Source organism: Medicago truncatula, chromosome 2 (assembly GCF_003473485.1).
Source record: "Medicago truncatula cultivar Jemalong A17 chromosome 2, MtrunA17r5.0-ANR, whole genome shotgun sequence".
NCBI classification, from domain to species: Eukaryota; Viridiplantae; Streptophyta; class Magnoliopsida; order Fabales; family Fabaceae; genus Medicago; species Medicago truncatula.
In genome coordinates this window covers 3235858-3254600 of record NC_053043.1, presented here as the reverse complement: position 1 = coordinate 3254600, position 18743 = coordinate 3235858, and the positions used below count along the sequence as shown (strand labels likewise).

The 18743-nt window shown below is 31.0% G+C and overlaps 2 protein-coding genes across 4 annotated transcripts; one reads left to right on the top strand and one right to left on the bottom strand.

The window, feature by feature from the left end:
* Window positions 1–601: 601 nt before the first annotated feature.
* Window positions 602–3327, bottom strand: LOC120578430 (uncharacterized). 2 transcript variants are annotated; one of them, XR_005644245.1, is made up of 3 exons: window positions 2723–3327; window positions 1731–1781; window positions 602–1159 (listed from the first exon to the last, which is right to left on the bottom strand). XR_005644245.1 is itself a non-coding variant. In XM_039831150.1 (3 exons), the coding sequence occupies exons 2-3, from the start codon at window positions 1144–1146 to the stop codon at window positions 680–682; spliced, it is 369 nt and encodes a 122-aa protein (XP_039687084.1). In that variant the 5' UTR covers window positions 1147–1159; window positions 1731–2123; the 3' UTR covers window positions 602–679. The 2 variants fall into 2 exon arrangements, 1 of the variants encoding a protein (XP_039687084.1); XM_039831150.1 differs by lacking the exon at window positions 2723–3327 and having other exon boundaries at window positions 602–931; window positions 1030–1159; window positions 1731–2123.
* Window positions 3328–11523: 8196 nt separating this feature from the next.
* LOC11425153 (protein STRUBBELIG-RECEPTOR FAMILY 3) lies at window positions 11524–17805 on the top strand. 2 transcript variants are annotated; one of them, XM_003593438.4, is made up of 15 exons: window positions 11524–12037; window positions 12399–12528; window positions 12649–12717; window positions 13336–13401; window positions 13520–13591; window positions 13893–13964; window positions 14058–14123; window positions 14250–14315; window positions 14804–15174; window positions 15275–15633; window positions 15738–16009; window positions 16099–16237; window positions 16477–16613; window positions 16727–16883; window positions 17398–17805. In XM_003593438.4, the coding sequence occupies exons 1-15, from the start codon at window positions 11935–11937 to the stop codon at window positions 17458–17460; spliced, it is 2142 nt and encodes a 713-aa protein (XP_003593486.1). In that variant the 5' UTR covers window positions 11524–11934; the 3' UTR covers window positions 17461–17805. The 2 variants fall into 2 exon arrangements, with proteins under 2 accessions (XP_003593486.1, XP_024632491.1); XM_024776723.2 differs by having other exon boundaries at window positions 12628–12717.
* Window positions 17806–18743: the final 938 nt, after the last annotated feature.

Sequence of the window (18743 nt, the reverse complement as noted above, 5' to 3'; positions counted from 1 at the left end):
ATTATGTCCCTAAATAGTTGAAGCCATTTTGTTAATGAATTGTATAAAGATGATTGATATAATTAAAAATACTATTTACTATACTTTGGTTAATTTTAAAAAAACAAGTGTTGAAATCATTGTCTTAATGAATTATCGTGACATGTAAAAGTTAGTTTTAGAATTTGAATAGTTGCTTTACTTAAGGTACTCAACAAAATTTCGGTTACAATATTTAGGTTTAATTGTAGTTTGAGTCCCTTATTTGTACCAAGTTTTAGTCCCTTAATTTTAAAATCATTCAATTTGGTCTCACCTTTCGATTATTGGATTTAAGTCCGCAAAATAGAATTGTTACCTTCATATTATTGGATTTAAGTCCGCGTTATTGAATTGTCAAATGATGTGACATGTGATCTAATAATGTCAAGAAATTGCAAGAATATCCCCAAAGTCAGAAAATTATCAACTATTGATGAATTATGTTAGAAAATGTAAACCATACATTCAACGTAGATACTTTAACATAAATTTCAATTCATTACTTCAACCATTAACCAAATTTAAAATAAGCACAATTAAAATTTAACTTCAATAAAAAAGACGATAATTTTTTGGCCAAACCTTCCTCAATTTGAATATTACATTAAAAATAGACAATCATAGAAACAACCTTGAGCCACAACATTCGGTTATAGAATCACTCCCAGTTAACGACGGCAGCATACATCCTATTAGGAGGATTATTGACTGTCAACAAAATAACGTCACCAACTTTTAGGCCCTTTTCAAGAACAAAGTCGTACCATCCTCTCCCTATGTATTTCTGATGCATGCTTTTTGACGTAGTGTGAACATCACAGTCATAAGATTTATCGGTTTCTTCATCAAAAAGGAGAATTTTAGATTGATTGATATACAAACCATTCTCAGCTACACGTCGAGGAAAATGCTACAATAGATTTGTCAAGAAATCATACAAATTATAATTAATCAACAACAACTTAACAACATGAAAAGAACAAAAAATGCTTCGTAAATGCCACTAACCAAAACATTGTTTCCATCCAAAATAGAAGTAGTAACATTATACTTCCAATAATGAACATCGACATTTTGAACATTCTCTAAATCAGTACCATTGTCTTCAACTCCAATCTCATTCATATTTCTTTCAATCCTAAATGATAAATAACAGAAACAAATATATCATATTTTTCAGCCATTAAAAATAAAAAAGAACTAAAGAAAGGCCCATCCATTAAAGGCACAAACAAAAAATTTATGCAAGAATCCATGACATTTTTCCACTTATCTATACTTTTTTAGTTTTTTTTTATAAAAAAATTATACTTATTAAACGATTTTTTAATTAAATTTTATCTATATTATAAACAATTTTAACTACTATCTTAATTTCAGTTTAACTAACAATATATAGTTTAGATAGATAGGTAGATAGATAATGATGTGTTAAGAGGAATAATAATGAATATCTATGGAGTGAAATATACAACTATATCATAGACTGTGGAAAAAAAAACAGAAATAGGAGAATGACAAAAAAAAATAGATATAATTTCGTTGAAGTAATTCCAAATATAAACAAAAAATTCCGTGATAAATATAACCTTCCACCATACTACTAAATCAGCAAAAATAGTTCAACATAAAAATCAAAAGATTAGTGATACAGCGTCTAACAAAGATAATAAAGAGAAAAACTTCAATATTAAAGTAAAGATAATCACCTTTTCACATAAGAAATGTTGTTTCAATCAAACTCTCCTTTTTCCAAAACCCTACAAAGAAAGGATATCCATTAGATAACAAAATATTAGAAGGAAATGCACATGAAGTTGGAAGAGAAAAATGAAAACTATCAAAAAAATGAAATTGAAGGAATGGAAGAGACAAAATAAGTTACAAATATATATACATAGAAGCTTCGTAAAATTTGCCTAATAAACTATAAATGGAATTTTCTTTATAGGCAAAAAATGGATAGAGTAGGAATAATTTTGAAATGTAACCGATCATTTTAATTAAATGGACATATAATGCATTTATTATGAAAGTTGTTTCACATGAAGTTGATGAATTGTTCTTGCAACCGATGGCAATGTCAAAAATCAAGAATAGATATAGTTAGGAAAAGAAAATGTTTCAATAGAATACGAAAGGGTGGGAGTTTTATTATTAGTATATTATAGATAGATAGATAGATAGATAAAGATTTGAGAGATGATAGAAAGTTTTTTTAGAGTGTCACATCATCACAAAGCTTACATGAGAACAACTCAAGTTTCTTTTACAAAGATATAATGTTAATCTGTATATATACACAACTCAAACTAATAGAAATTAACAATTTCATTTTACAATTCATCTTTCTATATGGTATCAGTTTGAAACGGTTCAGCTCCCCCTCTTCTAATTTAGGACGTCGCTCCTAACCCTAGCTGCCACCCTTGCCATCCATGGCTATCGACAGCTCCCACTTCATCACCAACCTCTATGAGCCATCCAAACAATTTATCTGCATCATTCTTAACAATGTAACCAAACTTCTTCCCACCAATATATCAAACAAATTTTATACCAACTATATCAAACAAATTAAGACTGGTGTACAACAAAGTTTATACCATATGCAAACAATTCAATTTCAGGAACTAAAGTAATTGACGATGAAGGAATAACAAAATATAGTAATAAGTTATATGAACCACTAAAGTCTTACCAAGAAACAGAAATCTGACAATATGAAGGACTTTATTTGTGCTTGCTTACCTATCGTGACAAAGAATGGTAAGACTTCTTCATGTGCAATAGATAGAATCCACTCAGATTGAAATCTCAAACTCACATGTGCACCAAGGGGTTGTACATATATAAGACCTATATATAATATAATTAATAATTAACGTAACAGTTTTTAATTATTATTATTATTATTGAATTGAAAGGCTAAGAGTTTTAAAAGGATACACTTATTAAAACCAAATATGCAAATGAAAAGTCATGAATGAATAAGAATAAAAAGTGATCTTTACAATTTTCATAACAAAACCGTTAATGAGTAACTTTCCAAAGAAAAAGGTAGTAAATGTTGATTTATGTTCAACTTAAGTGGAGAATTAAGACAAATACATGAGGAAATTGACAGTTACTACAAAGCTCAATTGGCAAGTTACATAATAAATATAAGAATGAATATATGTAAATATTTAGTAAATAGATGAAAAAAAGGAGAAAAAGAAAAGAGAGAGCCACATGGTGAATGCTTAAAGAAAATAAGTTAGAAAAGGGACATTTGTGAGGTGACATGTAAGCAAAGTGTAGTTTAGAATACATGTATATATATATATATATATATATATATATATATATATATATATAGATAGATAGATAGATATAGATAGATAGATACGTTTAGGTGGATGTGTGTGTGTTTTTTCTTTTTTTACAAAATTAAGTTTACGTGTTACATACTTAGATTAAAAGTGGTGGAAAAAAATATAACATTTTCATGATTTTCTGCTCATATATATCACCTGAGCTGAATCCGTACATGATCCATTCTACGAAGTAGTGGATATCATAATGATCGATTATTTGGTTTTTGCTTATTAGAGAAAGTGATCAAAAGAGATTGTTGCTGACATTTCTCTTTGATTTAAATCATTTAAAAAGAGAGAAATTTGAGGCTTTTGAATTTTCCTTTTGAACTGAATTCTTCGTGAAATAATCTCTAGACATGTATTGGGCATTTCACTCTGCAATATCTCTCTTTGTATAACTTTTTAATATTTTATATACTTTATCTGGTCCTATTTATAAAAGATATTTGGGTCAAAAAAAAATTAATGTAGTTAGTCTACCGTTTGGCCCGACTTTTTTTTCAGCTTCTCTACATTTTTAAGGAGAAGTTAGGCCAAACACAATATCAATAAAGTACCTTTTTAGAATGCATAAAATTGAATGAAATGAGCTTTAACCAAAAGTTGTTGAATGCTACTTCAAAAAATTACTTCTCCGTAGTTTATTTCACAAACACCTCTCTTCAATTTAATTTTATTATCTTTTCAGCGGAAGGAGAAGTAGGTCTACCTTGGAGGTGAAAGTTGAAGATCATATCCCAAGTTACACGGTTTAAATATCTTGGGTCCTTCGTACAAAATGACGGAGAAATAGAAGCAGATGTAAGCCATCGTATTCAAGCTGGGTGGTAGAAATGGAGATGAGCCTCAGGTGTTTTGTGCGATAAGAAAGTACCACTTATGTTGAAAGGAAAGTTCTATCGGACAGCAGTCCGACCGGCGTTGTTGAATGGTACGGAGTGTTGGACAGTTAAGAGTCAACATGAGAATCAAGTAAGTGTAGCAGAGATAAGGATGTTGCGTTGGATGAGTAGTAAGACTACACATGATAGGATTATGAATGACACCATTAGAGAGAGTGGGGGTAGCACCTATAGTAAAAAAGTTGATGGAAAATAGGCTTAGATGGTTTGGGAATGTAGAGAGAAGACCCGTAGATGCCGTGGTAAGAAGAATAGATCAAATGGAGGAGAGTCAAGTTAAAAGAGGCAGAGGAAGACCTAGGAAAACTATTAGAGAAACCATTAGAAAGGATTTAGAGGTCAATGAGTTGGATCCAAGTTTGGTGTATGATAGAACACTATGGCGTCATTTGATCCAGGTAGCCGACCCCACTTAGTGGGATAAGGCTTGGTTGTTGTTGATATATTTTACACATTTATATTGTAACAAACTATGCATATCTTTTTATTATTAAAAAAACCAAACATATCTTTTTCAATGACACGAACAATGTAACAAATATAATACCATATAATATAAATTCTTATCTTTTTAAATGGCACCAAAAATATGATATTCTTGTAACAAAATTTGTTATACAGTATAATTGGAAAAGAAAAAACAAATTATTTTCTATCTTAGCTCAATTGATATAGACAATGTATAAATATATGCAAGGTCGCGGGTTCGAACCCCGGACACCACCAAAAAAATAATAAATTCAAAGTTTTGTACAATATTTTGCCAAACAACTTTTAACTTAAAAATAACTTTAGAACTAAAAAAAAAATAAAGAAACCAAACAGCTTTACCTTTTTCCTTAAAGAGCTTTATTTTAACTTTGTTTTAAAGTAGCTTTTAGACCGAAAAAAAGCCTGGCCAAACGGTACCTAAATTCTTAACGAGATACATCACATTTAGTTGACCTAAATGTTTCTTATAAATAGGATCGGGGGGAGTAATATTTTTTTGGCTTCTAAAAAAACCACGACCATGTAAAAATTTATGATTTCATTACTTATATCAATTCTAAGGGAGATTCTTTTTATTATCATAATATTGGTACAAAGTTTTCATCGTTGTTTAACAATGATTAATCTTCATCGAGAAATTTGTGTGGGACGCAGCTGAATTCTCCTCTCCCAACCAAATATCACCCATACGCATGAGAACAAGAAGAATCAAGCATCTGACCACATGTTTAAAGGAGTTCAAGTCGTTTACTACTTGAACCGATCCATTGTTTGTTCCAACGGAGGTTTTAAAAAACATTATTATATACTCAATAAGATCAAGTCCTTCCTCTGTATTTTAATATAAACTGTTTTGACATTTCCACACATAATAAGAAATGCAGTTAATTTTATATTAGAAAGAGAAATTACGAATGATTTTACAAAATTATCTCTTATTAATGATATGGAAAAAAAGTTGAGAGAACAATAGATTGCCTAAAAAGTTCCATCTAGAAAAATGTTGTTTATGGCAAAACTAAATTCGTTGAATTTCACGACTTGTATTTTTGCTAACCACTTGTATGCTTAAGTGGAACTTATTTTTTGTTTGTTGTCAAAAAAATTTCACCTTCGAGATAAATTCGCGAGATTTCTCTCGCGATATATAGTAAAGACCAAATACTTATGCCTTAAATGTAAATATTCTGATATAGAAAAAACATTTTCTTATTTATAATAAAAAAAATTATAAGGACTAAAAATATTTTAACTCAAAACGTATTTATAGTAGTTTTTTTTATATACTCTTATTTACTATCGAATATAGAAAGATTATCAAAAATATAAAAAAACTACTATAAATACGTTTTGGGTTAAAATATTTTTAGTCCTTATAATTTTTTTTAGTTCTAATAAAAATTTGAGTTAAATATTTTGTCAGTTTCTATAAAATTTAATTTATTTGTTCTTATAAAAAAGTTCTCCAACTTTTTGTCCTTATAAATTGTTGCGCAAGTAATTTCATTCCAAGTTGTTAAGTGGAGTTAAATTCTCGAATAACTTTTCATCAATCATGTTTAAAACATTATAAAATATTTTTGCATAAAAAATGAGCTTAAAATTTAATTTATAAGTACAAGTGTTCGTTACTTTTATCTCAAGCTTTTGATGTTTAAAGAAAATTGTATTTAAATTATTCAATGTCAAAGAAAAAATTAAAGAAGAACTTTTTATAATATTGTAAATTGTAAACATGACGACTGTGAAAATCATTTGAAAATTTAAAAAGTTGAAGCAAGGATGAGAGTTTGTGTAAACGGAGATATTTTGTAGGACTAAAATGCATTATTTTATGAGAACAAAAAACATATTTATTTAACCCTAATTTTATTTTTTTTTATCATTTTTAAGTATATATCGTCTGTAAGGAAAATGCTACATGGTACGGAAGAATCTAAACGAAAAACAACGAATGACTTTACTGTGAATTTGCTATTACATTTTTACCCCCATACAATTTCTTTATTTCCACTTTACCCTTGAATGGTAAGTGTTGTTGGTGTTTCATCAAATTCCGTGACCACATGTCTCGTACTGCATAGCATTGCTCCTTTTATAAAAATGAGTGCTTTTGGTATAAAAAAAAATTAAAGAAGTTTTTAGTCCAATTGTTGAGGATAAAAAGTATTTGCTTTCATAAAGGTAAGAAACGGGAAGAAAACAATAGTAGGAATTGAACTTTTTTCTTTTTTCATGTTTATAAAAATAAAACGACATTTATTTATTCAAACTGATAGAATATATAATTCAATATTTATAAAAAAGTATGTGACGAATCTTCAAACAACTTCACAACATTCAAGTTAATTACATAAAAACTGATAATTACCTACAAATAATGTGACAAAATCAAAATAACTGAAATACTAATGTCTTTGGATCTACAACGTCGACGACCTAGTCGTTCATTGAATCCATAAACAATCAGTATTTATCCGTCAATATGAACCAAATAAACATCGCACCAAAACAAGAAATTAAACGAACGTCACACAAAGGTAGGAAATCATTGATAAAATTAAAGTGACAAGAATATTCATTGCCCCTAATCTGCAACATTGACGTCCAAATCATTGATTGAATAACTGGTATTTCAACATGAACCAAATGAACATTACAACCACACGGGAAATCAAATAATTCAACACAAGATGAAGAACAACACAACACCGCATTCAGACGACGAAATCACAAAGAAAAAAAGCTTATGTGGGAAAAAAATAACATATTTGGATTGAAACGAAGAGAAAAAAAATGAAGATGAGTGATTTCATATCAACAATTGACTCAAAACAATCCCCTTAATGAAGAAGATGGAAGAGAGATTTAGAGAGGGAAAACTAAGACCGACTTGTGTTAGAAATTAAACATGGAGAATTCATAATTTTACTGAGACTATATGTTCAACCAATTTTTTTACAGACACTACAACATACTCTTCCAATTTCAAAATAAGTATCGTTTAATTTTTATTCGCATAGATTAAGAAAAAATAATTAATGAATGAATAAGTTTTCCTTAAAAAAAAAAGAAGGAATAAGTTTAACAACTTTACAAAAAAAAAAATTTGATTGTAAAGAGGGCCAACGGCTTAGAGGAAACAAATTCCAAATTGACCATACGAGGCTGTGGAACCCCCATTTTGTCAGCTACTAACAAATGTCTTAATTGAGTCGGACAAGACTCATAAATCATCAAAGTAGATCCCATACTATAACCAATATTAGTCAATGCATCTGCACAAGTGTTTGCTTCGCGGTAAGAGTGTTGAACTTTCACCTCCCACGCCATTTGCAGTAATCTCCTTATCTTTTGAACAAGACTACGACTAATAGGACTGACATCATCTTCATCCAATAAAGTCTTTGCCACAACCAAAGAATCAACATTTAATTCTATCAATATAAACCTCAATCTTCTTGCATACCGAAGGCCTTTATAAACTCCCCACAATTCCGCGACATGCTTAGAAAAACCGCCAAGCCATTGACCCTCACTCCCCGTATGATACCTCAACAACCCACTATGCCATCTTCTTTTCGTGCTCCGTCGGAGTTGATTTTAACCCACCCCGCCGGGGGGCACTTCCAGCTCACAATTGTCATAACTTTTGGAGTTTCTTGAACGATCTTAGTGGCTTTATCAGCAACATGATATGCGTTAACATAACTCGTGACATCAGCCTTCCCATCCAATGGCCTTTTAAAGTTATCAATATGTTTTTCCTTATTCTTCCAATTCCATAAAGTGGGACGGACTTGCCCATAAGTCCTTCCAATCAATATCATGGTTCCAAATTACCTTACTGTGCATATTATAATTAATCCAATGCAACAGATCCCACTCAAAAGAATCATTTCTAGCGCCATTATGCACTACACTGATCCATAATGCCATGGCTTTAGGACAGTCCCTTAACACATGCAACTCATCTTCAATAGTATTTGCATAGACATCACACATAGGACTCCCAATTCCCATCTTGCTTTTTCTATAATTTGTCAACAATCTATTATGACAAAAGGTCCACATAAAACATCTCACTCTCTCTGGAACCTTTAATTTCCAAATTCTCTTCCAATCCACAACAGGTGCTGCATCAGTAAAATTGCATAACCTGTCTATCACCAGGCCAATTTAGAGTATCTTCACCATTAGCCAAATCCCGAGTTGTAATTGCTTGAATTTTCTGCAGACAACTTTACAAAATTGTTCCCACTCACTAACTATTGTCGTAAACGTATAGTGAAAAATACCGTATTGAAAGCTTTTTTTAGGGTAAAATTAAAATTAATTAATATTGCATAGAGAAAGTATAAAAACATTTATTAAAGCAAAACTTTATTTTGAATCAGATGGAGCATTGTTTGTTTTGAATTTTCAAATTGTTCTATTTTGGATTTTTAAATTCTATTTTTGAAAAACGAATTTTCAGCCATCGAAGTTATTATTGGGTTGAGTTGTTTTGGTGTTTATAACTTCGGTCGCTGGATTTTTTTTCAAAATAAAATTTATCACTTTCTATTCAACCTATAATAACTTCATCCACCGAACTTATTATTGGACATAAAAGAAGGAGATGACTAGAAGAACAACTCGTCAACATAACGGTCAAAGGGATATATAAGAGAAGAAAAAAGATTGATAATTCAAAAATTCTTTTTGGCGCGTGGAAAAGAACAATGTGATCTATTTATAGAGAAAATTCACAACTAATATGCAAGAAATTTGAGAACATGTAACTCGCTTATTAGATCTAGTAGCTGGATAATTCAGACTGAGTATCAAAATATCTCATATTACCAAAATATTTTAGATCAAACATCAAAATATTTTAGATTGAATATCAAAATATTCATATCAAACATCAAGATATTTTTTAGATTGCGTACCAAAATATTTATGATTGTGTACCAAAATATTTCAGATTATGTTCCAAAATATTTGAGCGAAATTTGGAATTAAGAAAGCACTTTCAGATTATTTCCCTTAACAATTTGGAATATATATATTGAGGGGATATATATCACAAAATTTAGGGATTAAGAAAGCAAATTATATATATATTGAGCGATATATACAAGGTGTGCTTATTTCGTTCACGATTATGTACCCATGTATATTCTATATTATATAAACACAATCAATATGTGTGATTTATCTCGATGTGAAACTTACAAATTTTTTCAATTCGCACAACAATAATTCTACCAGATGCGACACTCAATGTTTAGTTTTTAATCTTCATATTTCCATCTTTCAAAAAAAAAAAGTTCATATTTCCACACATTCGTTCCAACGAGCATATACTACTTTGCATATACTAAATTTGAAATTTAGTACCGAATTATAGTATTGTTATTTTAATTTTAATTACTATCTTTTTAATCTAAATTTGAATTTGAATTAGGAATTTTTTTTGAACAAATTTGAATTACGAATTAGTTTAGATTTAATTTGTAACTGATTTTTAACGAATCTGTAACTTAAATATAGTAATTAATAATTATATCTAATCTAATTTAAAATAAGATCATATCAAATTTGATTTTATTTAAATTTAAACCAATGATAAAATTGAAACAAATATTGCTAGATACTCTCTTCGTCCCTATATCTAAGCATCCATTTGATTTTATTTTTGTCCCTAAATGTAAACTCCTTTTTAAATTACTAGATGCATTTTTTTTTAAACATATCCCTAATTAATACTACTATCTTGTCTTGAAATATGAAAAGTCAAATTTAATACACATACAAACAAAGGATAATTTTGTAATATTAACACACAAAACAGACACATTAATTACATTAATAACACTTTTCTTAAAAAATGTGAAAAAGATAATAGGTACCTACATTAAGGGACGGAGGGAGTATTAAAAATATAACCTCTCCTTCAAAAAAAAAAAAGAATATAACCTCTATGAACTAGAGCTGTCAAAAATGGGCCGGTTCTAAAAAACTAAACAAAAAATGCACTCGGGCTTTTTCGGCTCAAGCCCACTTGGGCCATACAAAAGTTGGGTCGGGCCGGGCTGGCCAACCGAACTTTGGGTCGGCCCATTAGCCCATATTTCATTTAATTTTTGTTAAAAAACAACATATTTTTTTTTTTTAAATTTATCAACTAATTTAAAATTTATTAACAAAAAAATATTTAAATAAAATAAACTTAATAAATATGGATGAATTTAGCTTACAGTTTTAAAATTTTAAAGTTTATAAATTATTAATTTGATTTAATTGAAAGAATAATTTAGAGTTTAATTATTATTCAATGTTAATGTAAAAATTATTTATATTTTTATGTCTATTCAATCATATTTTAGCAAAAAGATAATGGTGAGTAACTAATACATAAGAAAATAAATAAATAAAAGTGAATAAATTTTAAAAATAAAACATAAACAGCCTAGATCGGACTCTAGAATTCACGGCCCAATCATAAACAGGCCAAACCAGACTGATCCATTTCTATAGTCGGACCTGACCGAACTGGCCCATTTGACACTCATCCTATCAACCAATGACAAAATTGAAAGAAATATAGATAGAAATCAAGAAGCAAGAATCTGGTACAACACACACCATCATTCTGTTCCTGACCAACTTCTGGACTATGGACCCCACAATCCACATCAACCATTGATTGCATATAAATAACATCTCTGGTCCCTCCCTCTCTCTCTTCTTTTGAGAACACACTTAACAAGAGAGAGAAAGAGAAAAGCAAAAACACTAGAGAGAGAGATTGTAACACTATCTCTGTACTTTGGTGAATGTACTTAGCACTACAACACTATAACACACTTTAGAGAGAGTGTTGTCTTTCAGTAATTTTCTCATATTTTGTTTATCTCTTACATTCTTTCTTCATATTACACATAAACCCCTTTTTCTTTTCTTGGTCAAATTTTCTCCGCCGTTTTGTATTTTTTCTTTTATTTGGGTTCCTTATGCTAAAGGGTTTGTTTCCTTTCTTAGAATTATCTCAGATTCTTGTGAAAGATTCTACCTTTGTCTTGTTCTGTTAGTTTCTGAGTTTCGAGCTTCACTTGATTGTGTATAGTTGTTTTGGCTTCAAAGATTGAAGCTTTTTCCTTTTTGAGAGAATGGGGTTTTTGAATTTGGGGTTGCATGTGCAAATCTTCGTCACTTCCATGATCCTGATTCTGATGGCGGCTTTCTGTGTTGCAGACACTGACCCTGTTGATGGTATACTATACACTTCTTTCTCCTTTTATTTCAGTTTCAAATTTATGAAAACCAAAAGAAAATAACAAAAAAAAAAATGGTGTTTTACTTCATTGTTTTAGCTGATACAGTGATACCCTTTATTTTATAATATAGTATTTTGAATTTTTGCAGTGACCAAGTATAATGGATTCTTATTGGATTAGTTTAAAAAATTGATGTTTTTGTCTTTTTCTTTTAATGCTGAGTTTGTATCTGACCTTGTTTAAATATTTGCATGTTCTATTTGAGTTCAAAAGTTATGTAAACTAGTGTATCTTTTGTTATGTTCGTATTTTTCACTTCAAACCAACTAATGTGCCTTAATGTGTTATGGTCACAGTTGCAGCTATCAATAGTCTATATGTTGCTATGAACTCACCACCTCTTCAAGGGTGGAAGCCTGTGGGAGGGGATCCATGTTTAGAACTTTGGCAAGGTGTGGATTGTGTCTTCACCAACATAACTGCAATGTATAGCCATTCTCCTTAGAATTTGTTAATGATTTTATTACTGTTTACATAATTTATTTCAAATGGTAATGATGCAATTGGGATAAAAATACTCCTTAGAATTTATAACTCTGTTGACAGACGACTAGGAGGCTTGAATTTGGGTGGAGAGCTTGGCAGTAATTTGGATTTTCCATCAATTATAGACATGTAAGTGTGCCAATTTTCAAGGTGATGGTACATGTTGCCGTTGTTTTTTATACACTTTTAATAATTTATTGTTTTTCATAATCACTCTTGTCGGGATAAAAAACTTAATTGAGCACTTATAGCATAAACACTTATCATATATAAGTGCTTATGTATTAGCTATTTTTATAACAAATGAAAAATAAAGTCAAACTGTTTCATATAAACTATAAGCTGTTTTCATATACTATCTTGAAAAGTTTATGGAAATAAGCTGAAAACAGCTTATGAACCTGTCGCTAGTTGTTTCCATAAGCTCTTCGTAACAACTTCACGAATGCTTATGTTAGTAGATAAACTCAAATAAGGGCAAGCCCTAATAAATTCAGCGATATTTTTGTCCACTACGATTTAAAATGCGTTGATTTACCATATTGCATTTGTTTCCCATTAACAATTGAAATACTGAAGGTATGTAATATGTATATTGGCTCGTATTTGTTCAAAGCCACCGGTGATTAGAGGAGTCAATTTTGTTTTGACTAATTGGGAAAACATAAGTATTGACCGGTAATTGTGTAACTATAGTATTCTTACTAGAGTAAAAACTCATGAAGTTTTCTGTTTTGCATTGCACAGTGATCTTAGCAACAACCACATTGGAGGTGCTATTTCATTCACTTTACCCCCTACACTGAGGACCTTGTATGTTATCTTTATCATCTCTAAATTCATGGTTTTCTTGTTGTATTTCGTAATATGTCTGTTGCCAGATCCATATGTACCGAGTAAACCTTGTTTTTTGTTGCTTTTTAACATGTAGGTCTCTGTCAGGAAATAAGTTAAACGGAAGTATTCCAGACGCCTTATCCCTATTGACTCAATTGTCAAATTTGTGAGTGCAAAAACATATCTGCACCTCGTGATACCACATTGACTTATTATTTTTCATGATATGTTTTTCTCAATTTTGAAATAGAATATGCTACCATTAGATTATTACTTTTGGATGCTTAAACAATGCCCTAAGGGCACTTGTTAGCATTTTCCTTAGATTATTAAGAAAAAATCTTTTAATTGTTTCATTCTTAAACTTACTAGCCTGATTAATATGTAAGATAAATGGCGTTTACTTGTATTAATATTTCTTATTTCTTGGCATACACTTTTTATGAAACTCTTGTGCTATGATGCAGGGATTTGGCCAATAACAACCTCACCGGTCAGCTGCCTTCCTCAATGGGGAGTTTATCATCTCTTACAACATTGTGAGCAAATTTTTTAGCTAATAATAGTTTTGATTTTCCTACTTAATTCAATGAGAATGTGTTATTATTTATTTATTTCATTTGCATTTGCAGACTGTTGCAGAACAATCAACTTGTAGGGACCCTTTTTGTTTTGCAGGGCCTTCCTCTTCAAGATTTGTACAATTCTTACTATCCAAATACTTTTTACAAACATATAATTAAATATTATCTATATTTTGCAATAATGCATAGGAAGTAGAAAATATATTCTATGATTAAATTTGCAAATTTGTTGGTATGTAGGAATATAGAGAATAATTTGTTCTCCGGACCAATTCCTCCAAATTTGCTGAGCATCCCTAATTTCAGGTGAGCGATGGTTTGAATGGATTTTTTGTTTTTCTGTTTTGCTTTCATTTCCGGTTCAAGTATGATCATTGCGAACCTTCAAAGAGAAGTCGCATGTGGAATTTCCTAATGTATTTTTATTACAAATGAGAAAAAACAATAAAACCTGAAACACTGCACTAGAATTCTTTTATTCCAAATGTTTTATGCCAGTGTTGTCAAATAGCGGCACTATAGCGCAATAGAAAAAGCAGAATTTCAACAGATCGCTATTGTTCTGCTATACACTATTTAGTACAAAGTGTTGTTTAATAGCGGCACTATAGCACTGTGGCATGGCAAATTCAAACAAATTGCTATTCACCATGATCTGCGATTGACAACACTGTTATAAGCATACTTTTCTTGGTTGAATTGCTTGCCTTGCCATAAGGCTTTAGGCTGCATGAACTCATTACTTTATTTCAAGATTTTTTATTCAAATTAACAGAGCAGCATGTCCCTTGCAGTAAAAATGGGAATCCGTTCAATACTACTATTATTCCATCTCCGCCTGTTGCTGCAGCCCCTTCACCTGTAGCTATCGGTCGATCCCCTGAAGAATCACCTTGGCATGTGGCATATAGTCCTGCTGACTTCACAGCATCGATGCCTGGAAAAGTTAAGAAGTCTTTCCTAGCTGAGCATGTCATTTGGATTGCTGGTGCCGGTTTATTACTTTTTATTGCTTTGGGAATTTGTCTTTTAATGGTGTGGTGCTGTAAGAGAAAGCCAAAAAATAAAAATCCTCAGAAGCTTGATGTGGAGGCTTTTCCAAAAACTTTGCATAAACCTACATGCGATGCCACTGTTTTCGAAACTACTAATCAAGATGGAAAAGGTAATTCCGATTCATCTTAATCATAGATTTTGTTTTAGAAAAAAATATATTGATTCTAAATTACTTTGTGAAACTTTATTTGCAATTCCAAATGACGCAGCTGAGAAAACATATCGTTTAAATGAAGTGCCAAATAGAAGAACAAATTCGATTCCAAAGGTTCCGGATCAAAAAGAAGTATATGTCAACAAAGTATCTGCGACTTCAGAATACAATAATGTTTCCAAACCTTCACTCCTGCAACCACCACCACATTCTCTGCTGAGCATTCCTGGTGAGAAGGTCATCGTCAATCCAGCTGCAACTACCAAAGCAACCGAAAGGCAAGTTATGACAAGTTCGGTCAAAATATACACTGTCGCGTCACTTCAGCAATATACAAATAGCTTTTCCCAAGAAAATCGTATCGGGGAAGGCACTCTTGGATCAGTTTATAGGGCTGAGCTCCCTGATGGAAAGGTAGTATTCTTTCAATTTATTTGTTTGTTTTTTATTTACAAACAAAGAACTCTTTAATTCTTCGAAAACAAAGAACTCTAATATCTTTTGAATGATCTTTGTAGATGTTGGCAGTGAAGAAGCTGGATGCTACGACATTCAAGGACCAGAATGACGAACCGTTTCTTCAATTGGTATCCAGCATCTCAAAAATTAAGCACGCCAATATTGCAAAACTTGTTGGCTACTGTGCTGAGTATAACCAACGATTACTTATATATGAGTATTGTAATAATGGAACACTACATGATGCACTTCAAGGAGACGATGAACACTGTATTAAATTTCCATGGAATGCACGCATTAAGGTCGCACTTGGAGCTGCAAGGGCTTTAGAGTGAGTTTAGTGATCAATTCAATATCTAATGCTATTTTATATTAACAATGATTAATTTTTTACTTTATTTTTTTCTTTCAATGGACCAGGTATCTGCATGAGAATTTTCGGCCACCTATTGTGCATCGAAATTTTAGATCTGCTAATGTTCTCCTGAATGAAAAGTTTGAAGTACGTGTCTCTGATTGTGGATTAGATCATTTGCTATCTTCTGGCACTGCTGGTCAGGTATGCCTTTAGTTTTAACTCAAACTCTAAATTTTCAACTTATCTTTAGTAGCTTTTATTGAACTTTATGAAATATGACCTAAAAAAACATGATAATAAAATGCAAGTACCGAGTCACAATTACATATTATTATTTGATAGACTGAAAAATAAACTAGTTTTTTTTGTTTTGTTATATTATAAGTTTATCTTTTGCTCTGTTTTTGTTACATTTCTGACTAACATTTCATCAATTTCAGTTATCTGGACGCCTCCTCACAGCTTACGGTTACAGTGCTCCAGAATTTGAGTCGGGAAGCTATACACAGCAAAGTGATGTCTTCAGTTTTGGAGTTGTAATGCTAGAACTCCTCACAGGAAGAAAATCCTATGACAGGTGATTAATCCCATTTTGTAATTGCATTTATTTTTGTTTACTTTTACAGTCCTGCTGAAGCGAAACCATATTTAAAATACTGGATTTGACTAAGGCAACATACATGCTTTTAGGTCACGGCCTCGTGCAGAGCAGTTTTTGGTCAGATGGGCAATACCTCAACTCCATGACATTGATGCCTTGTCGAAAATGGTTGATCCCCGCTTAAATGGATCCTATTCTATGAAGTCCTTATCACGGTTTGCAGATATTGTTTCTTCATGTATTCAGGTAAATCTAAGATGCATGGATATTGGTACTGATAAGTGATAACTGTATGAGATTAGATAAAAACTCAAGAAAGTTAAAGGTGAAGTTATGACTAATGAGTAATGGCAGGATATATTATATAGAGAAATATAATAACAGTAGAGTGATTAAATCAGACAAGATTTTATGTATAGAGAAAAATAGAAACATACAGTTTGTCTAGTAACTACCATAATTGCATTTGTGCAACTATGATCGAGATGAATTGTCACTGGTAACTTACGAGGAATATAGGGAAGAGTGATAAGAAATGAAAAAAAAGGCAAAAATGCATTAGGGGTCATTTGACTTAATTTAAAGTTTCAAGCAGCTCCGTTATATTTTTTTTAGATTAATAATGTCCTTTAGTGATTTTCCGTATAAAACCGTGAAAAAATGGCTTTAGTCTTTCTATTTGAGCTATATATATATTTGGTAACACCTTATTACATATCACCTACTCTCCTTTCATTCATTTTTATGATTTTATTTTCAGCGTGAACCCGAATTCCGGCCAGCTATGTCTGAAATAGTTCAGGATCTCTTGCTAACGATGTAAAAGGAAAAGGATGTGCGTATCATGAACTCCCTTACCTTAGCCTAGTTTTGTTCCCAACTTTTCTGGCCTTTACCTATCTATTCTTCATTAATTTGGTGTGAGATCTTAATCTTTTTTTATTAGTTTACTTAAGCAGAAATTCTGCTTTCTAATGTAATTATTGACATGAATTGTGTGGGGTAGTTTTATGCATCATTGTTCATTATTGATGCTAGTAAGTCAAAGATGGCATGCCGCAGTTCATAATATGAGTATGTCATCCATCTTTTGCAACAATTGGTTTACACACATGATTTTGGGCTATGAGTAGAAATCAACAACGATGTGTCACCACCCTTCAAATGATTTTTTGGTCATTTTTGTTGTTGAAAATATTGGTTTGATTTCTTGTATGACTGTGCCACGAGTTGTCCCACAATTTTTTAAAGTTTGAATGGTCTTTTTAAGAGAAGCCTCTTGATTCAAAAACTAATATCATACCGGATTCAATTAACTAAATATAGTTTAAATTATGTGATTTTCTATTGATATTGTATAAATAAATTCTATTACTACTAATATTAATACTATAAAATCAAGTTAAAAGGAATATGTTTAATGTAAAATAGGACATACAATACCTTAATACTAAGAAATAATGATGATTGATAATAAGTAAAGGTGAATATATTGATTGGTCTGTCCTGTTTAATCCGATCTGCATAAGTTCCTTCGTTAAGACAATTTCAAACCAAGAGAGGTGAAGGTTCACATGGGAAAGGCCAATCCTTTTCCACCATGGGAAAGGTGGTTTTTTACCTGCAATAGCAAGTCAAACAGGTTGATACATGTATAGAACCTTTTTTTCGGTTTTAACTTATTAAACTATATGGTAAAGGCAATACAACGTTTGATACATGTATATACCTTTTTTATACCGGCCGTATATATCAATGAAACTCAAAATTTTGCTTATATTTTCAAAAGGATGGAGTACTTGAGTTTTATTGTAGCATATCTTCTTCGAGGTTATAAATATTGTCATTAATTCCTTCAGCACTTACTTAAAGTACTCTTTCCTAATAAAAAAATAAATATCAAACTACCACCATTTTGTAATTATCACGATACTGCCACTCTTTCTTTTATTGACTTTTATATGTTTTTAGTCCCTGTAAATAAGGGTCATTTAAAATTTGGTCCTTGTATTCGCTAATCCTTGTTTTTTGCCACTGTAAAATTTAATCATTTAAAATTTGGTCCATGATCCCGGTTAATTACTACCATATCACCGATTAGCTGAC